This window comes from Phocoena sinus, chromosome 12 (genome assembly GCF_008692025.1).
Source record: "Phocoena sinus isolate mPhoSin1 chromosome 12, mPhoSin1.pri, whole genome shotgun sequence".
Classification (NCBI taxonomy): domain Eukaryota; kingdom Metazoa; phylum Chordata; class Mammalia; order Artiodactyla; family Phocoenidae; genus Phocoena; species Phocoena sinus.
Window position 1 is genome coordinate 67600713 of NC_045774.1, and position 25607 is coordinate 67626319.

At 43.0% G+C, this 25607-nt stretch overlaps 2 protein-coding genes across 4 annotated transcripts in view; one reads left to right on the forward strand and one right to left on the reverse strand.

The window, feature by feature from the left end:
- The first annotated feature begins 1254 nt into the window (after nucleotides 1–1254).
- LYRM2 (LYR motif containing 2) lies at nucleotides 1255–6757 on the forward strand. The gene is made up of 3 exons (XM_032650962.1): nucleotides 1255–3183; nucleotides 3681–3821; nucleotides 4269–6757. Exons 1-3 carry the CDS (start codon nucleotides 2947–2949, stop codon nucleotides 4347–4349), a joined length of 459 nt encoding a protein of 152 aa, XP_032506853.1. The 5' UTR covers nucleotides 1255–2946; the 3' UTR covers nucleotides 4350–6757.
- Nucleotides 6758–8336: 1579 nt separating this feature from the next.
- ANKRD6 (ankyrin repeat domain 6) overlaps nucleotides 8337–25607 on the reverse strand; it is a 196398-nt gene continuing 179127 nt past the window's right edge. For all 3 annotated transcript variants that reach the window (XM_032651813.1, XM_032651814.1, XM_032651815.1), the window contains 3 exons: nucleotides 11036–11149; nucleotides 10209–10335; nucleotides 8337–8982 (listed from right to left, as the gene is read on the reverse strand). In XM_032651813.1, coding sequence (XP_032507704.1) covers nucleotides 8414–8982; nucleotides 10209–10335; nucleotides 11036–11149 — 810 coding nt within the window. In that variant the 3' untranslated portion in view covers nucleotides 8337–8413. The remainder of the gene's footprint in view (nucleotides 8983–10208; nucleotides 10336–11035; nucleotides 11150–25607) is intronic.

Sequence of the window (25607 nt, forward strand, 5' to 3'; positions counted from 1 at the left end):
TGCCACCCTTTTGAGGTGGTCCTCAAAGACAGTTTGCTTGTTGTTTAACCAGGTGTCCTAAAGCATGTACCTGAGGTTATATCATTTTTTATTCTAAAAAGCTATGCAGCTTATATTCTGAAAACTATTAAAAAATATACCACTGTTGATGTAACTTGTGCTGCTCCAAGATGAAATCTGAGTGTAAGAGATGTATCACTGCCAAAGGCCTCTTTGAGGCAGGAAGTTTAATCTTCCAGCAGGGAGGGAAGACACTGACATTATGACTGTGATGCGGTCCATCATATCTACCTTTAATTGACAGGACAAGCTAAGCTGAAGCATCCCAACTGATGTACCAGCATAAGTGATTCCCTTGGCCCTGGGATAGCTAATAGGGTCTGGAACAGACGAATTTCAGTAAGCAAGCTACCCAAGAGTGCTAGCTTCAGTTTGTGCTGTGACAGGAAAAGGGCTGGGAAGCACAGGAGCAGACACAGGAGACCCATCAGGAACTGAGGGCATTGGTTAGGAAGAGTGACACAGCTGAGGCCTTAGAAGAAGTGGCTGCGGATAGGCTTGCTCTCTCACACACCCTCACGTGGAGCTCAACCTTTACATTTGCCTTACCTTCCTCTCCACCTCCATCCAAACCCCAATCTTGTCCGGTCTAACTTCTGGATATTTACCTTATTCTGTCTTCCCTTTTGCTTTCCTCTGACTGCAGTGCAGCTGGAGCTCTCTTACAATGTAGCTTGAGGGGGACTTCCCTGGGGGTAAAAAATCCACCTTCCAATGCAGGGGACACAGGTTCGATCCCTGGCGAGGGAACTAAGATCCCACACGCCACGGGGTAGCGAAGCCTGCGCACCTCAGCTAGAGAGCCTGTGTGCCGCAAACTACGAGCCCACGCACCCCAAGTAGAGAGAAGCCCGCGCACCACAACAAAAGATCCCGCATGCCGCAACTAAGACCCGACACAGCCAAAAAAAATTTAATATTAAAATGTAGCTTGGACTACGAATCACTTTGCTAGCTTCACTTCGTCATACTCACAACGTCCAAGGAGATCTTTCTGAATTCCTGTGAAGAAGGTACCATTTGTTGCTTCTTAGCACTACCTGCCTCCCCTGTCCCTTCTCTCCCAGCATCCCCACCACACTATTGATCTGATCAAAGCAAACCACACGGGCCTTGGAATCTGCCAGTGTTCCATGCATTCTTTGTCTAGAATTCTCTTACCCACTTGGCCTTTCTGACTTTGCCTAGCTCAGATAAGCCCTCCAAGAAGAATGAGCTCCCACAGTACGAGCCTTGACAACATCTATAAATACTATGTTGGACTTAAGTCTTCCTACCCAAAGAGTGATTCTAAGAACAGGGGGCATATATGACTCGTGACAGCATTACCATTGTCTAGCAAAGAGTGATTCTAAGAACAGGGGGCATATATGACTCGTGACAACATTACCAATGTCTAGCATGAGTGACTCTTTCCGGATGGGAAGAAATAGTATAAAAATGTCAGTTCTCACTTTATAGACGCAACGCATTCAAAATTTCAGTAACGATTCTAAGATGATTTAGAGGAAAATAATACAAAACATTTCTAAAGGTCATACAGACCATTAATAGAAGACTCTTACAAGATACTACAGGGGAGTATTCCTGCCTAATCATAATACATACAACAACAAAAAAGTAAAAACAACCTGGATGAAATTATCCTGAGGGTTATTCAGACCCTAAAAGAATTTACCAGGAGTATCACAAATCCCAGGAATATGCATGAATTAGTTAATAAATGGTGCTGAAATTATAGTTTACAACTGGAAAAGAACTTATATCCCCATTATGCTATAAACCAAAATCCTAGGTAAACAACTGAAAATTTTTTAAAGTTCTGAAGGGGAGAAGATGAAATTGAAAAGGCTCAAAAAAGAACGGAAAATACATGACTATATAGAGACTTAAAGCTATAAAAGGAAAAGGATCAAAGTTTAAAAAAATATGGCAAACAGCCCATATAAAATTAGAATAAAAGTCTGGTTCATCATAAAGGGACCAAAGTCATAACAATTCACAAAATAAGTGTAACTAAAAGTGGCAAGGGATATTTAACTTCACTACTATTTAAGAGAAAAAAAATCAATGAATTGCTAATTAGTAGAGAAATTTTGAAATATGTGGTTATGGTATTAGCATCATTCACACAATGCCTGGTAATGTTCAAAATCTTTAGAGTGCTTATATGCACCAGGTTCTGTTCTCAGCGCACTACATACAATACAGTACAACAACAGCTCTGGGGTAGATGCTGTTATTTCACTTTACAGACGAGGAAACACACACACAAAGTAGCCGGAAGTACACAACTGGGAAAAGGGAGTTCCAAGGATTCCAAGCAAGGCAGTCAAGTAAGTGGCTCAGTGAACGAACAGGTAATTGAACACTTTGGGCTGTATTTTAATTCAGAACAATCCTGTTTTTTTTAAAAGTAGAAGGGATTCACTAACCCCTTACAGTTAATATAACCCAAGAGCATAAGGAGTGTGTTGAGGGGAGGATAAAACGATTATAGGGGAAAAAAAGCAAGGCGTAGGGATGTTGGTTCCTCGTTACTAGTTACACAAAATTCTCAAAACTGCAATGGATAACCATTTAAAGCCTTGTAACTAAGGACGATCATGAAGACTACAACGCCAGGAAAAATGCTCGCAGTAGAAAAGAACAGGGACAAGAACGAGAAAAGGAGACGAGCACAACACAAACTAAGAGAAATTAAGTTTTTAGAATTTTTCACTATACGCACTAAATCTCAAAAAGAATATACTAAAATAGTTTTCTTCCCTCACCCCCTAAATCCTTTCATTTAATGAAACTTAACCACGTGTCAGGAACTGGGCTACCTCACCACTATCTCATTCTTACAACCTGTGAAGCAGCAACTGTTATCCTGTTTCACGGATGAGCAAACTTAGGCTAAGACAAAGCGAAACTGCCTTGAGCTTCAGTTCCGACTGCCCGACTGCCGGGCTCCCGGAGCCAACGCAACTGCCGCCGGCCGCCTCCCGGGAAACCGAGCTCGCCCCGCCCCGTCACCGCCCCACTTCCGCCCCTGCGCACTGGGGCTCTGGCGGACCGCGCTGTCTGGACGTGATGGCAGCTTCCCGCTTACCCCCAGCGACGCTAACGCTAAAGCAGGTACCAACTATCCTCGCCGGCCTCTTAGGGCAGCTTTACTGGGTCTGAGGTCGATTCTCTACCGCCCCTGCAACCCATTCTAAGATAGAGGGGTCTCGGGGACACTACTGGGGCGGCACGACCCTGTGCGCGCCCCCACTATGATGGCTCGGGCGGGGGGGGGGGGGGGCGGGGCTTCGCGCCGCGGGGGGCCGGCGGGAAGCGCAAGGGGGTTGGGGCTACTCTCCAGTCCTGGTGCAAGAGGCGGGCCGGGCTCTTGATCTTGAGCCCAGATCCCCACTGCCTAGGTGACTGCGGGAAAGACTGGTCTGCTGCTTGTACTCGATTTTAAGTTTGACAAGGGAGTTAGGAGACAACGCAAACAAACTTCTTGCCGTTTTCTTAAAAGAAAAAAGGTGGTTTTCTTTCCCCTTTTCAAAATTGAGAACCAAAGAGAAAAGAGCCTACCGGGCTGACGACTGTGCAGCTGTAATTGCCATTTCTCCTCCCCTGTACAGTTCGTGAGAAGGCAACAAGTTCTCCTCCTCTACAGGAGGATTTTGCAGGCAATTCGGCAAGTTCCAAATGATTCTGATCGCAAATACCTGAAGCACTGGGCAAGGGAAGAATTCAAAAGAAACAAAAGTGCCACCGAAGAGGTGAGACCAAGATCATGGTGACGGTAGGCCCTGACCCTTTTGTACTGATTAGTGAGTTTTTTTAAAAATTTGATAAATATCTTGGGATATGTCACTGAGATGGTATATCTTGATCATTGCTTTTGATGTTACTGATTTTTCACTTAACTGATATTTTAACAATGTTTGCTATATCTACACTCTACAGTAGCACCACCCAACTTGTCTGTTAAACCACACACACACGAAAAGATAATAAATATTACAGCATGATGGTTTGGGAAGTATGTTTGGGGTGTATGAAAGCATGCCAGACATTGTGTACCCCTAATTGTTAACTTTTTGGCTTTCCTAAAGGGCATCAGTGCCAGTTCTCAGTATTAGTTACTAATTTTAACAAATAAAATGGTAGAGCTGTACCTTGTTTAACCAGTTAAAACAGTGACCAGATTTCACTTTCTTCTACAGGATACAATCCGGATGATGATTACTCAAGGCAATATGCAGCTCAAAGAGTTAGAAAAAACACTTGCTTTAGCCAGATCTTAACTACAGCATTATTCTGAAAGGTTTTCAAAGTCTCCATGTGTTTAGTTGAGCTTAGGCTCAACAGTGGGTAGCCCAAAGCCAAGGTGAAACTATCTGTACGTAAGAGCCCTTGAGCAAAATACCAGAACATGGAGCATGGCATATCAGAGAGAGCCAAGAAAAGGGCATAAGAGCAATTGTCTTAGCACTGAAAACATACCTTTTATTTTGAAAATGTTCTTGGATATGTCAGCAGTTTTTGGAAGAAGCAAAAACCAGTACGATAGCACATAAAAAGATGTTCAACACCATTCATCATTAGGAAAATGCAAATCAAAACCACCAAGAGATACTATTTACATCCACTAGAATGGCTATAATTAAAAAGGGAGATAATTGCAAATGTTGGCGAGGATGTGGAGAAACTGGAACCCTTAAACACTGCTGGTGGGACTATAAAATTGTGCAGCCACTTTGGAAAAAAGACTGTCAGTTGCCCAAAAGGTTAAACAGCATTATTCATAACAGCCAAAAAGTAGACAATCCAAATGCCCACCAGCTGATTAATGGATAAGTAAAACGTGGTATACCCATACAATAAAATATTAGTTAGCAAACAAAAAGGGATGGAGTACTGATACATGCTACACCTGGATGAACCTTGAAAACATTAAGTGGCCAGTCACAAAAGATCATGTATTGTATGATTCTATTTATATGAACGCACAACTCTGAATATACTAAAATCTACTGAACTGTACATTTTACAGGTATGTGAATTATATCCGAATAAAGCCATTTTCCCCCAATTTTTTTGAAATATAATTGATATATATTATTGTGTAAGTCAATTAAGCTGTTTTAAAACAGTGTGAGGTATAGGGCTGGAGGTGTACTGACCTCAGGAGACACCATGGAGCTTCCTTGGAAAGTCCTTCTGCATTAACCCTCAGGGTTGTTGAGGTATGTTCTTCAGATGTGTTGCATCTGATACTCAAGAGGACTTTCCAAAAAGATCACCACTGGGAATCTAGAACTTTGTAGGAAAAAGAAGAAAGAGAAGTTTAACAAATGCACTGAAGCACCTACCAAGAAGAAGAGGCAACTCCTGGTCAAAACTAATGTGGTTACCTTAATATCCACATGGAAAGTAAAATAAATCATTAATTAAGGAAGCTCCTTAGTGCATTAGGTTCTCCTCCAGTGACAGGAAAAAACAGAGTTTGAAGAATACATTGGAGACAGAAGTTGACTTCAGGACACTTTTGAAAGAGACCAAATGTGTTTAACAGTTAATTTAGTGAAAGTGAAAGCTCGTGGAAGAGGCTGGGATTGGCAGTTCACCTACGGAACAAATCTAAAAAGTTAATCCAAGAATCAGAGTTAATCCAAGAATCTACATCTGAAAGATGTAGAAAAACTTTTGCAGGATAAACAGTGTCTAGTGTTGGACCGTATGCCATTGGAGAGGTGTAAACCAGTGGTGTGTCACTAACCTGCGTCCCGAGCCACCCTTGCCCTTCCACAGCTCCAGAATCCACAAGGCAAAAATAATTCTGAATACTCTGCCACCGGGGGATGGGCTAATCTAAAATGCTTGCATAAGCCAGTTTTCAGGGTTTTATATAGATGTACGTTAATCAAGCCATCTGATGAACAGAGGGAAAAGCATGTGTGAACAGTTTCTGAACAGAGAACCTTAGAAAGACTCTTGTGTAGCATGATTGGCAAATACTCAAGTACAGGCTATCTCTAGTAAATCTAAAATCTTGAAGCTAAAAACCATCCTTTTATGAAGTGTGACAGCAGTGGCTTTGGTGTTCTTCCTGGAAGCGCTGTATGTGGAAGATGTAAGAGCATTTGTGGCTTGTATTTGCAAGAATCGAATACTACAGACTCCCCAAGAAAACCTAATGTGGGGTTTTGTTTTGATTTTAAGTGAATAAAACATGAAAAATTGAATTTTCATCTTCCAGAGACTACGACTATTCTCGTGGACAAGCTTTTCCCTTCCTCTCTAAAGAACAGTTTAATGTTATTTGTTCACTTACATCTTTACGTATCTCCTGAATTACAGGCCAGGTCCGTTGTTTAGCCCAAGAGAAGATTTATTTAGCGATTTCTTCTCACACGTGGAACCATGGTCATTAAGATGTTGGCCAGAATAGAACGCTGGTGAAACACATTTTTTCATCATCTTCATCAGTATTTTGGATTAGGCAAATTTACTGCCTGGGTGTTCCGTTCCCTGTAAACTATACTGTTGTTTGAATGCTGAAGTTTTGTTCCTAAAGTTTAAGATGTCTGAATGTTCAACTAATGTATATTAACTACAATAAATCCATCTTTAAACCCCTTTATTATTATACTATCTGTTATATTATCTAAATTATTAGAATTGTTTTAAATACAAAAGCTTTCTAGCATGAGAAGTGGCTGAGGCTATTGTTTAACATATCGACTGCCCCTGTGTCATTTTTTTTCCCCTTTAAAGTGTGCCACTGAAGTTTTAAATGAAAAGACGAGCTTACAAACCTGAAAATAAACTTGAGAGAACATCAAATAAATTCCCTGTCCAGGTTTTGTAATGATGACATACATCTACATTTATTAGGAACGCCTAGATCCATAGATTGTCAGTATTCAAAAGAACAAACCAAAAACAACTGAGCTTGATGGGCAGAACACAGGGACTAAATGCATACTTTTGTTTTTCTGGGTGTTCCCATGTCAAGAAGTCATATTTTCTCTTTGGCTCAATGAGCAAAGGTTCATTCAAAAATTACAACAGTTGCTTGGTTCCTCTGTTTATAGAAATAGAATCGAGGTTTCTATGCATATATGGGATTTTGAGGAGATGAATATAATGCCACAAGGGACAAGAAGCTTGGAAGATAATTAAATCCGAAGTTTCAACATACTGTTACTTTTGCAACTTTGTGTACTCCATGCAGTAACATCCACAGGCTCCCTGAAGCTGGGATCCAAGTCAGTTTATTGCTCATCTACCTTGACATAGTTGCTACAAAGCAGTGGAAAGCTTTTGAGGTTCTTCAATGACATCTCGGTTCAAAATGAAATACTTTCAAGAAACAGCCTTATTTCTTTATAAAATGTAGACCAATAAGCTCACATTCAGAAAGGTACTCTAACTGGCTGTGAATTAGGTTATAGAAATTTCAGGTAATTGCTACGTGAATGTTTTTTCCATTAATCCACTTTAAAGTCACTATGATTAATTGTACTGTTTCTGTCTTTTGGCTGAAAGATACAGAAACCATGATCCAATGATCTGAATCTTTCTCGTTTGAGTTCATTGACATTCCCAGCACTATTATTAGCCAATTAACCCATTATTTAAATACACTGACTTTTCAAAACATTTTACGATATGCTGGATCTCGTGACATCATGAAAATCCTTCTCCTCAAAGTTTCTTTGGTGAGTTTTCCCTGGTTAAGATGTCAGCATTTGGGGAACTGTGAACTTGAGGGGGTTCAGCGTGTCTGTTACAGCTCTTACAGAAAGACACCGTCCAGCACAGCAGGCGTGTTGATCTGAATGACTGCTTGACTTGAGTGCACAGGGATTCATATTTTTTCTTGCTTTTCATTTACATTATTTCATATCCTGAATATTAGGGTTTAGGCTTACACATCCTTCAGTTTCTTAGCACAGCTCGCTTAATCTGAGCTTTTGAACTTCAGATGAACTTGAGCTGAGGTTTTGAATCTGTAATGAAACCTGAAACCAGGTGTCCCCTAGTTTCAGTCTAATTGTTGAAGTCTTCACAACTTCAGGGCATAGGAAGCATGTGTCTGGCACGTTTTAGAAATTAGTGATTTTTTTAAAAGGCAAGGTCTGCTATGTGTACAATAACTGACACCTCCGACATAGCTCTTCTGCAGCTGCAGGATCGGAAGTCTTCAGGAATCCTTCCCCCCCCCCCGCCCTCCCCACGGCATGCAGGATCCTAGTTCCCAGATCAGGGATCGAACCCCCGCCCCCTGCACTGGAAGCACAGAGTCAACCACTGGACCACCAGGGAAGTCCCAGGAATCCTTTCTCGTCCCACTTCCCAGGCCCTAGTTTTCCTTGTGTACCTTAGTCCTTAGTTTAGCAAGTTCCTCCTCTAAACTTTTAATGTGTTCCTCCAGCGTGGCCTTGTCTTGCTGGGCTTTCTGACTGGCTTGGCTTCGTGCTTCTTCAATCTTCCTTTCATACCACTTTTCCATCTGGGTGGAAACAGCCTCAAAGAAATACTGGGTGAGCTCCAGCGCTTGGGAGGTGTCCCGAGTATGAGGGGCAGTCTGCTCACCACCTGCTGGTGGCAGCTGCCCGCAGGTGGCGCTGGCTGCTGGCTGCTGGCCGCGGTGCCTCGTCTGCCCACTTTTCCCAGACTTCTTGGTTTGGGTGCCTCTGTCAACACAGGGCCCAGCCTGCGGGTCGCATTTGGCTGCCTCTTTCAAGAGTAACGAGGCTGTCTGGACCTTGACACTCCTCAGTCGGGAGCCTGTACAGTCCAAGGAAGACAGCTCCTGCTGGAGTCTGTGGGCGGCTGTGGAGCTGAGGGCCTTTTCCTTGGGCCTGACCACCTGAGGGGGGCTGTCAGAGGCTGCTACTGGACCTGCGGTCACCACTGACTGATCCACACCTGGTTTCGGAAGGAAAACAAAAGTGAGAGCGAATCCGTGTTCATACGGTCACATGGGCTGGCATTTAAGAGTCCCGGGAATCCTGTAAACCAGCCTTCTCAACCATCACCCACGTGTGCAACTTCTCTTGTCCTTCCCCTCCACTTCTCCCCTGATTATCAACCATCACCCACCGTGTGCAACTTCTCCTGTCCTTCCCCTCCACTTCTCCCCTGATTATCATCTTGGCTTGTCAGGGCTTTCAGGGATGTTGCATTAGACACACTGGCGGCATCTAAGCCAAAAACGTTACTGGCCTTTCCTTTAGCCTGTCTCAACGTACAGTAAAGGGCTCTGGGTACCATTTCCTGATTGCCAAGGATGACACATCTCACTACTTGTCCTAAAACAGAATTGGGCATTTACTGATCAGAATCAATACCCCCATTCTCTAACTTCCGGGCCCTTTACAGACCATAGCCCCGGTTACTAGTTCCTTGATCCAAGCTCCCACTTGGAGAGGCGGTCCTATTACCCATACCCAGAGCTCCATGACAAGTTCCATAATTAGTCCTAGCATGAAAAGTTTGCCCAGGATTTTCCCCACTGTTACGGGCACAAAGAAGATAAAACCACAAATACAGAGATGGCCTATGGTAACATGAAACACGTGACATATCAAAACCTCCCCATGGAGGTCTAATTACTAAGGCTATGAATCTCCTCAACTGATCGAGTGTAGCCACCGTAGCTAATGTAAAGATGTTCTGGCTCAAAGCATCTCTTATCCAGCCCCTGGGGCAGCTTTGATACATGAACTGTTTTTTAATGAGGCTGTACGGAGTTGGCCAAAGGTAGAAAAGGCTGATCAAGGACGAGAAAGGGAAAGAGTCACAAGGGCAGGGGCGAGTGCCCTTCTGAGACGACACATCCTTTCCTCACCCTCATCGTTGGGGTCCAACTCTGACACCATCAAGATTGCACTGCTATCACAGATCAACAATTCTTTTATTCCTTCATTCAAATATTCCTGAACACTTAAATAGGAGTGCTTTATTACCGTATAGGAACTATGAATACAGTAGTGGGCAAAGCATGGTCCTCGCCCCTACAGAGTTCACATTACAATCCAGTGTTGCCCGCAGCCCTGTCACACAGACTGCCTTCAGATGCAGAAGAGAACGCAACCGGGGGGTTTCATCACCTTTGGATGAAAGGGCTCTCCCTGCATGTTGGTGTCGGTTACCTGTGGAGGACTCGCAAGTGGATGGTGTGGATTTAGTCCTGGAGGCCCTAGAATCTCCAGAAAGCTTCAGCTCCAGATTCTGAATCTTTAACATGCACCAAGTTTTTAATTCATCCACCAAGGACATCTAAAAAAACCCCACAAGTTAGTACACAAATCATCAGGAGACTTTGATACATGGCTTATGAATTAAAACCTCAAGAATGTGGACTTTTCGACTGTGATAGGCTCTTTTCTGGACAAGCCCCGAAGTTTTGGATTACCCGCCTCCCACAGGCAACACGGCCTTCTCTGTTGGCCCTCTGAAGCCCAGGATTCACCCAGCGCCCAAGCCGATAGCTAACTATGATCTTCATTAAGCTACGTAGAGACTCCTTAGACGCCAACAGCCAAAGCTTCCCACGGCTTCCACGCCAAGCACGTCTGGCTGCTAGGCACATGAACTCACTCACATGCTCGCAAGTACTCATTTCACGTCTGCTGTCTGGGGTGGACCGCAAACTGCCCGAGGGCAGGAACCCAATCTTGTGCAGGCCCAGCAGGGGCGCGACACATAGCAGTGATCCAGGGCGGAGCTCGGCTTTCCAGCACGTTCTACAAACTGCCCCGCCTCCACCTCCGGTCAGCACATTCAGCGCAAACAGGAACCACACTCCAGGCTCCTTCCTACTGACTTCATTTCAGGTTATAAAAATGACACGCGCTTTGACACCAACGCTTTTAGGGGATCTCGGCCTGGGAGTTTTCAATGATGGGTCCGAGTCCCTTGACTCGGGGGGAAAAGAGTGGCAAGTGCAAGGTCAGCACGGACAGATCCTGGTTTTCACCTGCCGTTTCTCTCCTTCGTGCTTCTCTGAGTCCGAGTGCTGCTGCAGGCGGTTCAGGCACTCCGTCCTCTCTGCTGAGAGTCGCTCAACCATCAGCTTGTCCAGAACCCGCATCTAGGATTCAATGGGCGAAGGGCGAGTGACTGAGATGATCTAAGGATGGGACCTGGCATCTTGACTCCTGAGGCGGGCTCAGGAGTACCAAAGCAAGACTCCTCAGCCGAGTCTTTATCCGTGGCATTCATGGAACTCTGATTTTTCAGAATTCCTGAGCATGTTTTTATGTAGGCCAAAGCTTCTTTTTCTCATTTAAAAGTCCTGAGGGGTTTAAGAGACTATACATACACAGTAAATATACAACTTGAGCCAACACAGTCCTGGTAGGTAAAAAAGAATCTGTATGGGTCTTAGAACATTATTGCCAAGACTATTACCGCAAGGAAAAACTACGTCAAGGAGTATGGAGCTACCCCAACTCCCCTTATTAAAAAATTGTTTTTTTAATCCCCCTTCCCCTTTTTAAATGTCAGTGGCTGCCCAAGAGGAAATGAAAGAAGCTGAATACTCAGGACTTTCATCCAGCTTTCCCAGTGAACAAATCCTCTTGGTCCTTCACTGAAAGTAGTCAAAGCACATGTGAAGAAGGTTGTGGACAGAGTTCAAGGGACTTGGCGGTCCAATGGTTAGGACTCCTCACTTTCACTGCCAAGGGTGCGGGTTCAATCCCTGGTCGGGCACCACAAGCCGCATGGCCAAAACAAGCAAAAAAACAAAAAAAGGGGACTGTTTCAGTGAGTAAATGACTGTCACCTTCCAATCACGTGCCCCTGTGCTCCCCCAGCTGGACACTTCCTGTAGGGCTCTAACACCCAATGGGGCCACACTCCCACTGCCTGACAAGGGCCAAAGCAGAGAAGGGAACCGTTGTGAGCGGGAGCCAGCCATGGAGGGCTCAGCGGCAGCTTCCTCTCTTGTCGGGGACACAGCTGACGCTCCACACTCAGATGTCCATAATAAAAAGGCAGCAGCAGGTCTGCAGATGCGGCAAGCACCTCCTGCTTGGTTCCTCACGTTTTTCTGTCAACTGCTCTTTGCCTGTTTACTAGGACTGGCCTTTTCCGCCACCTCCTGCCCCCCCTGCACGGACGAATGGCTCGGCCGAGAGCACCCAAGTGGACACGCGAATGTGTTCCTGGGGCATGGCTGACAGGTCTGGGCATGCGCGCCTGACTCATGCTGGACCAGAGTCCTTCCCCTGAGATCTGGAATTAGGACTAAGATTCTACATCCCAATCTGTCACCTTCTTTGAACCAAAGAGAGGTCCTTGAGACATCCCAGCACTCACCTAATGCATTCCTCTCTGGACCTGAGCTAGCTGAAGTGACGTTTTATTTACAAAACTGTCGTAACTAATCTGTCATGGCTCAAAGATTTTTTAAATGGGCTTTCTATGAAACGCAAATAACAAACCTTAAAAATTTCGCCAGTAAACAAGGAAGTAGAAATTAAACAGTCAAATGTCCTTAATCAATTGGGAAAAACTTTTAAAAAAATGCTAACATTAAATGATGGCAGAAGTTGGAGGCTCAGACACGGCTGGTAGGATATAAATTGGTACAACATTTCAATTAAGTAGCTTGCCAAAATTTATCAAGAGCCTTAAACATACTCTAAACTTTGGACCCAATTATCCTAATTCTGAGCAAATAACCTCAGATGCAATCAAAAGTTTATGCACATAAATGTTCACAGCATTTATTTGAATGAAAAACTATAAGCAACTTCAGTGTCTAACAAAAGGAATGTTTAAATACATTATGTTGCATTAATATGCTGGAATACTATGAAGCCAAGGACATGGGAAAGTGCTCATGATATAAAATTCAGTGAAAAAAGCAGGAAGCAAAAATATGTGTATACTAATCATTAGAGAAATGCAAATCAAAACGACAATGAGGTATCACCTCACACCAGTCAGAATGGCCATCATCAAAAATCTACAAATAATAAATGCTGGAGAGGGTGTGGAGAAAAGGGAACCCTCTTGCACTGTTGGTGGGAATGTAAATTGGTGCAGCCACTATGGAGAACAGTATGGAGGTTCCTTAAAAAACTAAAAATAGAACTACCATATGACCCAGCAATCCCACTACTGGGCATATACCCTGAGATAAACCATAATTCAAAAAGAGTCATGTACCACAATGTTCATTGCAGCTCTTTTCATGATAGCCAGGACATGGAAGCAACCTAAGTGTCCGTCGACAGATGAATGGATAAGAAGATGTGGCACATATATACAATGGAATATACTCAGCCATAAAAAGAAACGATATTGAGTTATTTGTAGTGAGGTGGATGGACCTAGAATCTGTCATACAGAATGAAGTAAGTCAGAAAGAGAAAAACAAATACTGTATGCTAACACATATATATGGAATCTAAAGGGAAAAAAAATGGTTCTGAAGAACCTAGGGGCAGGACGGGAATAAAGATGCAGACGTAGAGGAAGGGCCTTGAGGACACGGGGAGGGGGAAGGTAAGCTAGGACAAAGTAAGAGAGTGACATGGACATATATACACTACCAAATGTAAAACAGATAGCTAGTGGGAAGCAGCCGCATAGCACAGGGAGATCAGCTCGGTGCTTTGTATCCACCTAGAAGGTTGGGATAGGGAGGGTGGGAGGGAGACGCAACAGGGAGGAGATATGGGGATACATGTATATGTATAGCTGATTCACTTTGTTATAAAGCAGAAACTAACACACCATTGTAAAGCAATTATACTCCAATAAAGATGTTAAAAAAAGTACGTGTATATCTCCTTGCATAGAAACAGTACACTGCCATTAAAAAGCACACCGTAGCTCTACAAGTCTAAGATGTACTACTAAATTAAAAAGTAAGCTGCAAGAAAAAGCACAGTATACTTCCATATTTGTTTAAAAGGAAAAATTAGTAAGGTTATATCTATAAAAGAAAAAACCTATGGGAAAATTCACAGTAATGGAAGGGATCTCTGGGGAGTGTCACTATGAAAATAGTTCTGTAGGTGGAATGTGGAATGTTTTTCCCAATGAACATGTGTTATTTTATAAGCTCTTAAAAGTCTTTCCCATTTAAAAACCTGTAATCTGTCACACATTTCTTATTAATTACAAAGGGAAAGTATACCTTTACAATGGAAAGAGATGGTGGTTACCAGGTAGCCAAATGAGACATCCTGACATTTATCTCTTCTGATGTGATGTAATTTTGAACTTTACACAGGTTAAATATGATGTATTCTTGCCGAAAATATTTAACCATTGGTCTCAAACTTTAGGTTTTTTACCAGCATCACCTGGAGGTCCTGTTAAAACACAGGTGGCTAGACCCTGCCTCCCGAGTTTTATTCACAGTTAAATTCAGTAGATTTGTAATGCAGCCCAAGAATTTGCATTTTTTCCCCACAAGTCCCCAAATGATGCTGATGCTGCTGCTTTGGGGATGACACTTTGAGGATTACTGCTCTAGACCTAACTTTCAGAAATACAGGGATAGAGAAAAAAGTTAAATAACACCATGAAGAAACTATCAAATTCAGAATATAAAACATCCTATAAAACAAATAGCCTGGACTCTTTACAAAGTTAATATTATGGAAGAAAACAGAAACTGCAAGAAGGAACCAGGGACTGCTCTAGATGAAGAGAGACCATAGGGACCTAACACATAACATAAAAGCACAGAATATTCACTGGATGCTGGGCTGGAATTAAAAACAAAAACCAGCTATTAAAAAAAACATTTTGAGACGTCCCTGGTGGTACAGTGGTTAAGAATCTGCATGCCGGGTTCCCTGGTGGCGCAGCAGTTGAGAGTCCGCCTGCTGATGCAGGGGACACGGGTTCGTGCCCTGGTCCAGGAAGATCCCACATGCCGCAGAGCGGCTGGGCCCGTGAGCCATAGCCGCTAAGCCTGCACATCCAGAGCCTGTGCTCCGCAACGGGAGAGGCCACAACAGTGAGAGGCCCGCGGACCAAAAAAAAAAAAAACCTGCCAAGTCCGGAGAAGATGGCGTAAGAGTAAGACGCGGACATCACCTTCATCCCCACAGATACATCAGGAATACATCTACACGTGGACCTGCTCCTATAGAACACCCACGGAACACTGGCAGAAGACCTCAGACCTCCCAAAAGGCAAGAAACTCCCCACGTACCTGGGTAGGGCGAAAGAAAACAGAAAAAACAGACAAAAGAATAGGGACGGGACCTGCACCAGTGGGAGGGAGCTGTTAAGGAGGAAAGGTTTCCCACACACTAGGAAGCCCCTTCACGGGCGGGAGACTGCGGGTGGTGGAGCGGGGAAGCTTCGGAGCCACGGAGGAGAGCACAGCAACAGGGGTGCGGAGGGCAAAGCGGAGAGATTCCCGCACAGAGGATCAGGGCCGACCGGCACTCGCCAACCCGAAAAGCTTGTCTGCTCACACGCGGGGTCGGGCGGGGGCTGGGAGCTGAGGCTCGGGCTTCGATTGGAGCGCGGGAAGAGGACTGAGGTTGGCGGCATGAACACACCCTCAAAGGGTTAGTGCGCCACGGCTAGCCGGGAGGGACTCCGGGAAGGAGTCTGGAGCTGCCGAAGAGGCAAGAGACTTTTTCTTCCCTCTTTGTTTTCTGGTGCGTGAGGAGAGATTACGGGCACTGCTTAAAAGAGCTCTACAGACGGGCGCAAGCCGCGGCTAAAAGCGCAGACCCCAGAGACGGGCATGAGACACTAAGACTGCTGCTGCCGCCACCAGGAAGCCTGTGTGCGAGCACAGGTCGCTATCGCCACCTCCATTCCCGGGAGCCTGTGCAGCCCGCCACTGCCAGGGTCCCGGAATCCAGGGAAAACTTCCCCGGGAGAACGCACAGCGTGCCTCAGGCTGGTGCAACGTCACATTGGTCTCTGCCGCCGCAGGCCCGCCCCACACGCAGCGCCCCTCCCTCCCCCCGACCTGAGTGAGCCAGAGCCCCCGAAGCAGCAGCTCCCTTAACATCGTACTGTCTGAGCGAAGAACAGACGCCCTCAGGCGACCTACACGCAGAGGTGGGGCCAAATCCACAGCTGAACCCCGGGAGGTATGCAAACAAAGAAGAGAAAGGGAAATCTCTCCCAGCAGCCTCAGGAGCAGCGGAGTAAAGCTCCACAATCAATTTGATGTACCTGCATCTGTGGAATACATGAATAGACACGAATCATCCCTAATTGAGGAGGTGGACTTTGGGGGCAAGATAGATTATTTTTCCCCTTTTTCTATTTTTGTGAGTGTGTATATGTATGTTTCTGTGTGAGATTTTCTCTGTATAGCTTTACTTTCACCATTTGTCCCAGGGATCTGTCTGCCCATTTATTTTTTAACTTTTAAAAACTTTTTTCTTAATAATTATTTTTTATTTTAATAACTTTATTTTATTTTACTCTACTTTATTTTATTTTATCCTCTTTTTTTCTATTTTATTTTCCTTTTATTCTGAGCCATGTGGATGAAAGGCTCTTGGTGCTCCAACCAGGAGTCAGTGCTGTGCCACTGAGGTGAGAGAGCCAACTACAGGACACGGGTCCACAAGAGACCTCCCAGCTCCACGTAATACCAAACGGCGAAAATCTCCCAGAGAACTCCATCTCAACACCAAGACCCAGCTTCACTCAACGACCAGCAAGCTACAGTGCAGGACACCCTATGCCAAACAACTAGCAAGACAGGAACACAGCCCCATCCATTAGCAGAGAGGCTGCCTAAAATCATAATAAGGCCACAGACACCCCAAAACACACCAACAGACATGGACCTGCCCACCAGAAAGACAAGATCCAGCCTCATCCACCAGAACACAGGCACTAGTCCCCTCCACCAGGAAGCCTACACAACCCACTGAACCAACCTTAGCCACTGGGGACAGACACCAAAAACAACGGGAACTACGAACCTGCAGCCTGCAAAAAGGAGACCCCAAACACAGTAAGATAAGCAAAATGAGAAGACAGAAAAACACACAGCAGATGAAGGAGCAAGAAAAAAACCCACAAGACTTAATAAATGAAGAGGAAATAAGCAGTCTACCTAAAAAAGAATTCAGAATGATAGTAAGGATGATCCAAAATCTTGGAAATAGAATAGACAAAATGCAAGAAACATTTAACAAGGACCTAGAATAACTAAAGATGAAACAACCAATGATGAACAACACAATACATGAAATTAAAAATACTCTAGAATGGATCAATAGCAAAATAACTGAGGCAGGAGAACGGATAAGTGACCTGGAAGGTAAAATAGAGGAAATAACTACTGCAGAGCAGAATAAACAAAAAAGAAGGAAAACAACTGAGGACAGTCTCAGAGACCTCTGGGACAACATTAAACACACCAACATTCGAATTATAGGGGTTCCAGAAGAAGAAGAAAGAAAGAAAGGGACTGAGAAAATATTTGAAGAGATTATAGTTGAAAGTTTCCCTAATATGGGAGAGAAAATAGTTAATCAAGTCCAGGAAGCACAGAGAGTCCCATACAGCATAAATCCAAGGAGAAACACACCAAGATATATATTAATCAAACTATCAAAAATTAAATACAAAATAAACATATTAAAAGGACCAAGGGAAAACAACAAGTAACACACAAGGGAATCCCCATAAGGTTAACAGCTGATCTTTCAGCACAAACCCTACAAGCCAGAAGGGACTGGCAGGACATATTTAAAGTGATGAAGGAGAAAAACCTGCAACCAAGATTACTCTACCCAGCAAGGATCTCATTCAGATTTGATGGAGAAATTAAAACCTTTACAGACAAGCAAAAGCTGAGAGAGTTCAGCACCACCAAACCAGCTTTACAACAAATGCTAAAGGAACTTCTCTAGGCAAGAAAACACAAGAGAAGGAAAAGACCTACAATAACAAACCCAAAAACAATTAAGAAAATGGGAATAGGAACGTGCATATCGATAATTACCTTAAAATGTAAATGGATTAAATGCTACCACCAAAAGACACAGACTGGCTGAATGGATACAAAAACAAGACCCATATATATGCTGTCTACAAGAGACCCACTTCAGACCTAGGAACACATACAGACTGAAAGTGAGGGGATGGAAAAAGATATTCCATGCAAATGGAAATCAAAAGAAAGCTGGAGTAGGAATTCTCATATCACACAAAATACACTTTAAAATAAAGACTACTGCAAGAAACAAAGAAGGACACTACATAATGATCAAGGGATCAATCCAAGAAGAAGATATAACAATTTAAAATATTTATGCACCCAACACAGGAACACCTCAATACGTAAGGCAAATACTAACAGCCATAAAAGGGGAAATTGACAGTAACACAATCATAGTAAGGGACTTTAAAACTCCATTTTCACCAAAGAACAGATCATCCAAAATGAAAATAAACAAGGAAACACAAACTTTAAATGATACATTAAACAAGATGGACTTAATTGACATTTATAGGAAATTCCATCCAAAAACAACAGAATACACATTTTGCTCAAGTGCTCATGGAACATTCTCCAGGATAGATCATATCTTGGATCACAATCAAGCCTTGGTAAATTTAAGACAATTGAAAATCGTATCAAGTATCTTTTCCAACCACAACGCTATAAGACTAGATATCAAACACAGGAAAAGATCTGTAAAAAATACAAACAGGGGCTTCCCTCATGGCGCAGTGGTTGAGAGTCTACCTGCCGATGAAGGAGACAGGGGTTCGTGCACCGGTCTGGAAGATCCCACATGCCGCGCAGCAGCTGGGCCCGTGAGCCATGGCCGCTGACCCTGTGGGTCCAGAGCCTGTGCTCTGCAACGGGAGAGGCCCCAACGGTGAGAGGCCACGTACCAGGAAAAAAAAAACAAAAATAAAAAAACACATGCAGGCTAAAGGATACACTACTTAATAACCAAGACATCACTGTAGAAATCGAAGAGGAAATCAAAAATACCTAGTAAAAGGACAATGAAAATATGATGACCCAAAAGCTATGGGATGCAGCAAAAGCAGTTGTAAAAGGGAAGATTACAGCAATACACTCCCACCTAAGAAACAGGAAACATCTGGAATAAACAACCTAATCTTGCACCTAAAGCAATTAGAGAAAAAAGAAAAACAAAAAAAACGAAACTTATCAAAATGAAAGAAATCATAAATATCACATCAAAAATACATGAAAAAGAAAAGAACACGACACCACAGATCAATAAAACTAAAAGCTGGTTCTTTGGGAAGATATACAAATGGAAAACATTAGCCAGACACATCAAGAAAAAAGAAAGGGGACTCAAATCCATAGATTTACAAATAAAAAAGAACTAAAAACTAACACTGCAGAAACACAAAAGATCATCACAGCTTACTACAAGCAACTCTACGCCAATAAAATGGACAACCTGGAAGACATGGACCAATTCTTAGAAATGCACAGCCTGCCAAGACTGAATCAGGGAGACATAGAAAGTATGAACAGCCCAATCACAAGCACTGAAATTGAAACTGTGATTAAAAATCTTGCACCAACCAAAGGCTCAGGACCAGATGGCTTCACAGGCGAATTCCATCAAACATTTAGGGAAGAGTTAACACCTATCCTTCTCGAGCTCTTCCAAAATATAGCAGAGGGAGGAACACTCCCGAAACTCCATTCTACGAGGCCACCATCACCCTGATACCAAAACCAGACAAAGATGCCACAAAGCAAGAAACTACAGGCCACTATCACTGATAAACACAGATGCAAAAATCCTCAACAAACTACTAGCAAACAGAATCCAACAGCACATTAAAAGGATCATACACCACGATCAAGTGGGGTTTATTCCAGGAATGCAAGGACTCTTCAACATACGCAAATCAATCAATGTGATACACCGTGTTAACAACCTGAAGGAGAAAAACCATACGATCACGTCAACAGATGCAGAGAAAGCTTTCGACAAAATTCAACACCCATTTATGATAAAAACCCTGCCGAAGGTAGGCACAGAGGGAACCTTCCTCAACATAATAAAGGCCATATATGACAAAACCACAGCCAACATCGTCCTCAATGGTGAAAAACTGAAACCATTTCCACTAAGATCAGGAGCAAGTAAAGGTTGCCCACTCTCACCACTCTTATTCAACCTAGTTTTTGGAAGTTTGAGCCACAGCAATCAGAGAAGAAATAAAGGAATACAAATCGGAAAAGAAGGAGTAAAGCTGTCACTGTCCTGCACATGACATGATACTATACATAGAGGATCCTAAAGATGCTCCCAGAGACTTACTAGAGCCAATCGATGAATTTGGTAAAGTAGCAGGATACCAAATTAATGCACAGAAATCTCTGGCATTCCTATACACTGATGATGAAAAATCTGAAAGTGAAATCAAGAAACACTCCCATTTACCACTGCAACAAAAAGAATAAAATATCTAGGAATAAACCTACCTAAGGAGACAAAAGACCTGTACGCAGAAAATTATAAGACACCGGTGAAAGAAATTAAGATGATACAAATAGATGGAGAGATATACCATGTTCTTGGACTGGAAGAATCAACATTGTGAAAATGACTCTACTACCCAAAGCAACCTACAGATTCAATGCAATCCCTATCAAACTACCACCGGCATTTTTCACAGAACTAGAAACAAAAAATCTCACAATTTGTATGGAAAACACAAAAGACCCCGAATAGCCAAAGCAATCTTGAGACCGAAAAACGGAGCTGGAGGAATCAGGCTCCCTGACTTCAGACTATACTACAAAGCTACAGTAATCGAGACAGTATGTACTGGCACAGAACCAGAAATATAGATCAAAGGAACAGCATAGAAAGCCCAGAGATAAACCCACGCACATATGGTCACCTTACCTTTGATGAAGGAGGCAGGAATGTACAGTGGAGGAAGGACAGCCTCTTCAATGAATGGTGCTGGGAAAACTGGACAGGTACACGTAAAAGTAGGAGATTAGATCACTCCCTAACACCGTACACAAAAATAAGCTCAAAATGGATTAAAGACCTAAAGGTAAGGCCAGAAACTATCAAACTCTTGGAGGAAAACCTAGGCAGAACACTCTATGACATAAATCACAGCAAGATCCTTTCTGACCCACCTCCTAGAGAAATGGAAATAAGAACAAAAATAAACAAATGGGACCTAATGAAACTTCAAAGCTTTTGCACAGCAAAGGAAACCCTAAACAAGACCAAAAGACAACCCTCGGAATGGGAGAAAACGTTTTCACGTGGAGCAACTGACAAAGGATTAATCTCCAAAATTTACAAGCGGCTCATGCAGCTCAACAGCAAAAAAAAACAAAACGACCCAATCCAAAAATGGGCAGAAGACCTAAACAGACATTTCTCCAAAGAAGATATACAGAAGGCCAACACACACATGAAAGAATGCTCAACATCATTAATCAGTAGAGAAATGCAAATCAAAACTACAATGAGATATCATCTCACACCAGTCAGAAGGGCCATCACCCAAAAATCTAGAAACAGTAAATGCTGGACAGGGTGTGGAGAAAAGGGAACCCTCTTGCACTACTGCTGGGCATGTGAATCGGTACAGCCACGATGGAGAACAGTACGGAGGTTCCTTAGAAAACTACAAATAGAACTACCATATGACCCAGCAATCCCACTACTGGGCATATACCCTGAGAAAACCATAACTCAAAAGGAGTCGTGGACCAAAATGTTCATTGCAGCTCTATTTACAACAGCCCAGAGATGGAAACAACCTAAGTGTCCATCATCGCATGAATGGATGAAGAAGATGTGGCACATATATACAATGGAATAGTACTCAGCCATAAAAAGAAACAAAATCGAGCTACTTGGAATGAGGTGGATGGACCTAGAGTCTGTCATACAGAGTGAAGTAAGTCAGAAAGAGAAAGACAAATGCCATATGCTAACACATATATAGGGAATTTAAGGGGAAAAGAATGTCAGAGAGAACCTAGGGGTAAGATAGGAATAAAGACAGACCTACTAGAGAACGGACTTGAGGATATGGGGAGGGGGAAGAGTAAGCTGTGACAAAGTGACAGAGTGGCATGGACATAGATACACCACCAAACGTAACATGGATAGCTGGTGGGAAGCAGCCGCGTAGCACAGGGAGATCAGCTCGGTGCTTTGTGACCGCCTAGAGGGTTGGGATAGGGAGGGTGGGAGGGAGGGAGACGCAAGAGGGAAGAGATATGGGAACATATGTATAACTGATTCACTTTGTTACAAAGCAGAAACTAACACACCATTACAAAGCAAGCATACTCCAATAAGAGGTAAAAAAAAAAAAAAAAAAAAAAAAAACTGGAAAAGGAGAAGTAACAACTGATATTGCAGAAATACACACAGGATCATGAGAGGTTGCAAGCAACTCTATGCCAATAAAATGGACAACCTGGAAGACATGGACCAATTCTTAGAAATGCACAACCTGCCAAGACTGAATCAGGGAGACATAGAAAATATGAACAGCCCAATCACAAGCACTGAAATTGAAACTGTGATTAAAAATCTTCCAACAAACAAAAGCCCAGGACCAGATGGCTTCACAGGCGAATTCCATCAAACATTTAGGGAAGAGTTAACACCTATCCTTCTCGAGCTCTTCCAAAATATAGCAGAGGGAGGAACACTCCCGAACTCATTCTACGAGGCCACCATCACCCTGATACCAAAACCAGACAAAGATGCCACAAAGCAAGAAAACTACAGGCCAATATCACTGATAAACACAGATGCAAAAATCCTCAACAAACTACTAGCAAACAGAATCCAACAGCACATTAAAAGGATCATACACCACGATCAAGTGGGGTTTATTCCAGGAATGCAAGGACTCTTCAACATACGCAAATCAATCAATGTGATACACCGTGTTAACAACCTGAAGGAGAAAAACCAGACGATCACGTCAACAGATGCAGAGAAAGCTTTCGACAAAATTCAACACCCATTTATGATAAAAACCCTGCCGAAGGTAGGCACAGAGGGAACCTTCCTCAACATAATAAAGGCCATATATGACAAAACCACAGCCAACATCGTCCTCAATGGTGAAAAACTGAAACCATTTCCACTAAGATCAGGAGCAAGTAAAGGTTGCCCACTCTCACCACTCTTATTCAACCTAGTTTTGGAAGTTTGAGCCACAGCAATCAGAGAAGAAATAAAGGAATACAAATCGGAAAAGAAGGAGTAAAAGCTGTCACTGTCTGCACATGACATGATACTATACATAGAGGATCCTAAAGATGCTCCCAGAAGACTACTAGAGCCAATCGATGAATTTGGTAAAGTAGCAGGATACCAAATTAATGCACAGAAATCTCTGGCATTCCTATACACTGATGATGAAAATCTGAAAGTGAAATCAAGAAAACACTCCCATTTACCACTGCAACAAAAAGAATAAATATCTAGGAATAAACCTACCTAAGGAGACAAAAGACCTGTACGCAGAAAATTATAAGACACCGGTGAAAGAAATTAAAGATGATACAAATAGATGGAGAGATATACCATGTTCTTGGACTGGAAGAATCAACATTGTGAAAATGACTCTACTACCCAAAGCAACCTACAGATTCAATGCAATCCCTATCAAACTACCACCGGCATTTTTCACAGAACTAGAACAAAAAAATCTCACAATTTGTATGGAAACACAAAAGACCCCGAATAGCCAAAGCAATCTTGAGACCGAAAAACGGAGCTGGAGGAATCAGGCTCCCTGACTTCAGACTATACTACAAAGCTACAGTAATCGAGACAGTATGGTACTGGCACAGAACCAGAAATATAGATCAAAGGAACAGCATAGAAAGCCCAGAGATAAACCCACGCACATATGGTCACCTTACCTTTGATGAAGGAGGCAGGAATGTACAGTGGAGGAAGGACAGCCTCTTCAATGAATGGTGCTGGGAAAACTGGACAGGTACACGTAAAAGTAGGAGATTAGATCACTCCCTAACACCGTACACAAAAATAAGCTCAAAACGGATTAAAGACCTAAAGGTAAGGCCAGAAACTATCAAACTCTTGGAGGAAAACCTAGGCAGAACACCTATGACATAAATCACAGCAAGATCCTTTCTGACCCACCTCTAGAGAAATGGAAATAAGAACAAAAATAAACAAATGGGACCTAATGAACTTCAAAGCTTTTGCACAGCAAAGGAAACCCTAAACAAGACCAAAAGACAACCCTCGGAATGGGAGAAAACGTTTTCACGTGGAGCAACTGACAAAGGATTAATCTCCAAAATTTACAAGCGGGCTCATGCAAGCTCAACAGCAAAAAAAAACAAAACGACCCAATCCAAAAAATGGGCAGAAGACCTAAACAGACATTTCTCCAAAGAAGATATACAGAAGGCCAACACACACATGAAAGAATGCTCAACATCATTAATCAGTAGAGAAATGCAAATCAAAACTACAATGAGATATCATCTCACACCAGTCAGAAGGGCCATCACCAAAAATCTAGAAACAGTAAATGCTGGACAGGGTGTGGGAGAAAAGGGAACCCTCTTGCACTACTGCTGGGCATGTGAATCGGTACAGCCACGATGGAGAACAGTACGGAGGTTCCTTAGAAAACTACAAATAGAACTACCATATGACCCAGCAATCCCACTACTGGGCATATACCCTGAGAAAACCATAACTCAAAAGGAGTCGTGGACCAAAATGTTCATTGCAGCTCTATTTACAACAGCCCAGAGATGGAAACAACCTAAGTGTCCATCATCGCATGAATGGATGAAGAAGATGTGGCACATATATACAATGGAATAGTACTCAGCCATAAAAAGAAACAAAATCGAGCTACTTGGAATGAGGTGGATGGACCTAGAGTCTGTCATACAGAGTGAAGTAAGTCAGAAAGAGAAAGACAAATGCCATATGCTAACACATATATAGGGAATTTAAGGGGAAAAGAATGTCAGAGAGAACCTAGGGGTAAGATAGGAATAAAGACAGACCTACTAGAGAACGGACTTGAGGATATGGGGAGGGGAAGAGTAAGCTGTGACAAAGTGACAGAGTGGCATGGACATAGATACACCACCAAACGTAACATGGATAGCTGGTGGGAAGCAGCCGCGTAGCACAGGGAGATCAGCTCGGTGCTTTGTGACCGCCTAGAGGGTTGGGATAGGGAGGGTGGGAGGGAGGGAGACGCAAGAGGGAAGAGATATGGGAACATATGTATAACTGATTCACTTTGTTACAAAGCAGAAACTAACACACCATTACAAAGCAAGCATACTCCAATAAAGAGGTAAAAAAAAAAAAAAAAAAAAAAAAACTGGAAAAGGAGAAGTAACAAACTGATATTGCAGAAATACACACAGGATCATGAGAGGTTGCAAGCAACTCTATGCCAATAAAATGGACAACCTGGAAGACATGGACCAATTCTTAGAAATGCACAACCTGCCAAGACTGAATCAGGGAGACATAGAAAATATGAACAGCCCAATCACAAGCACTGAAATTGAAACTGTGAT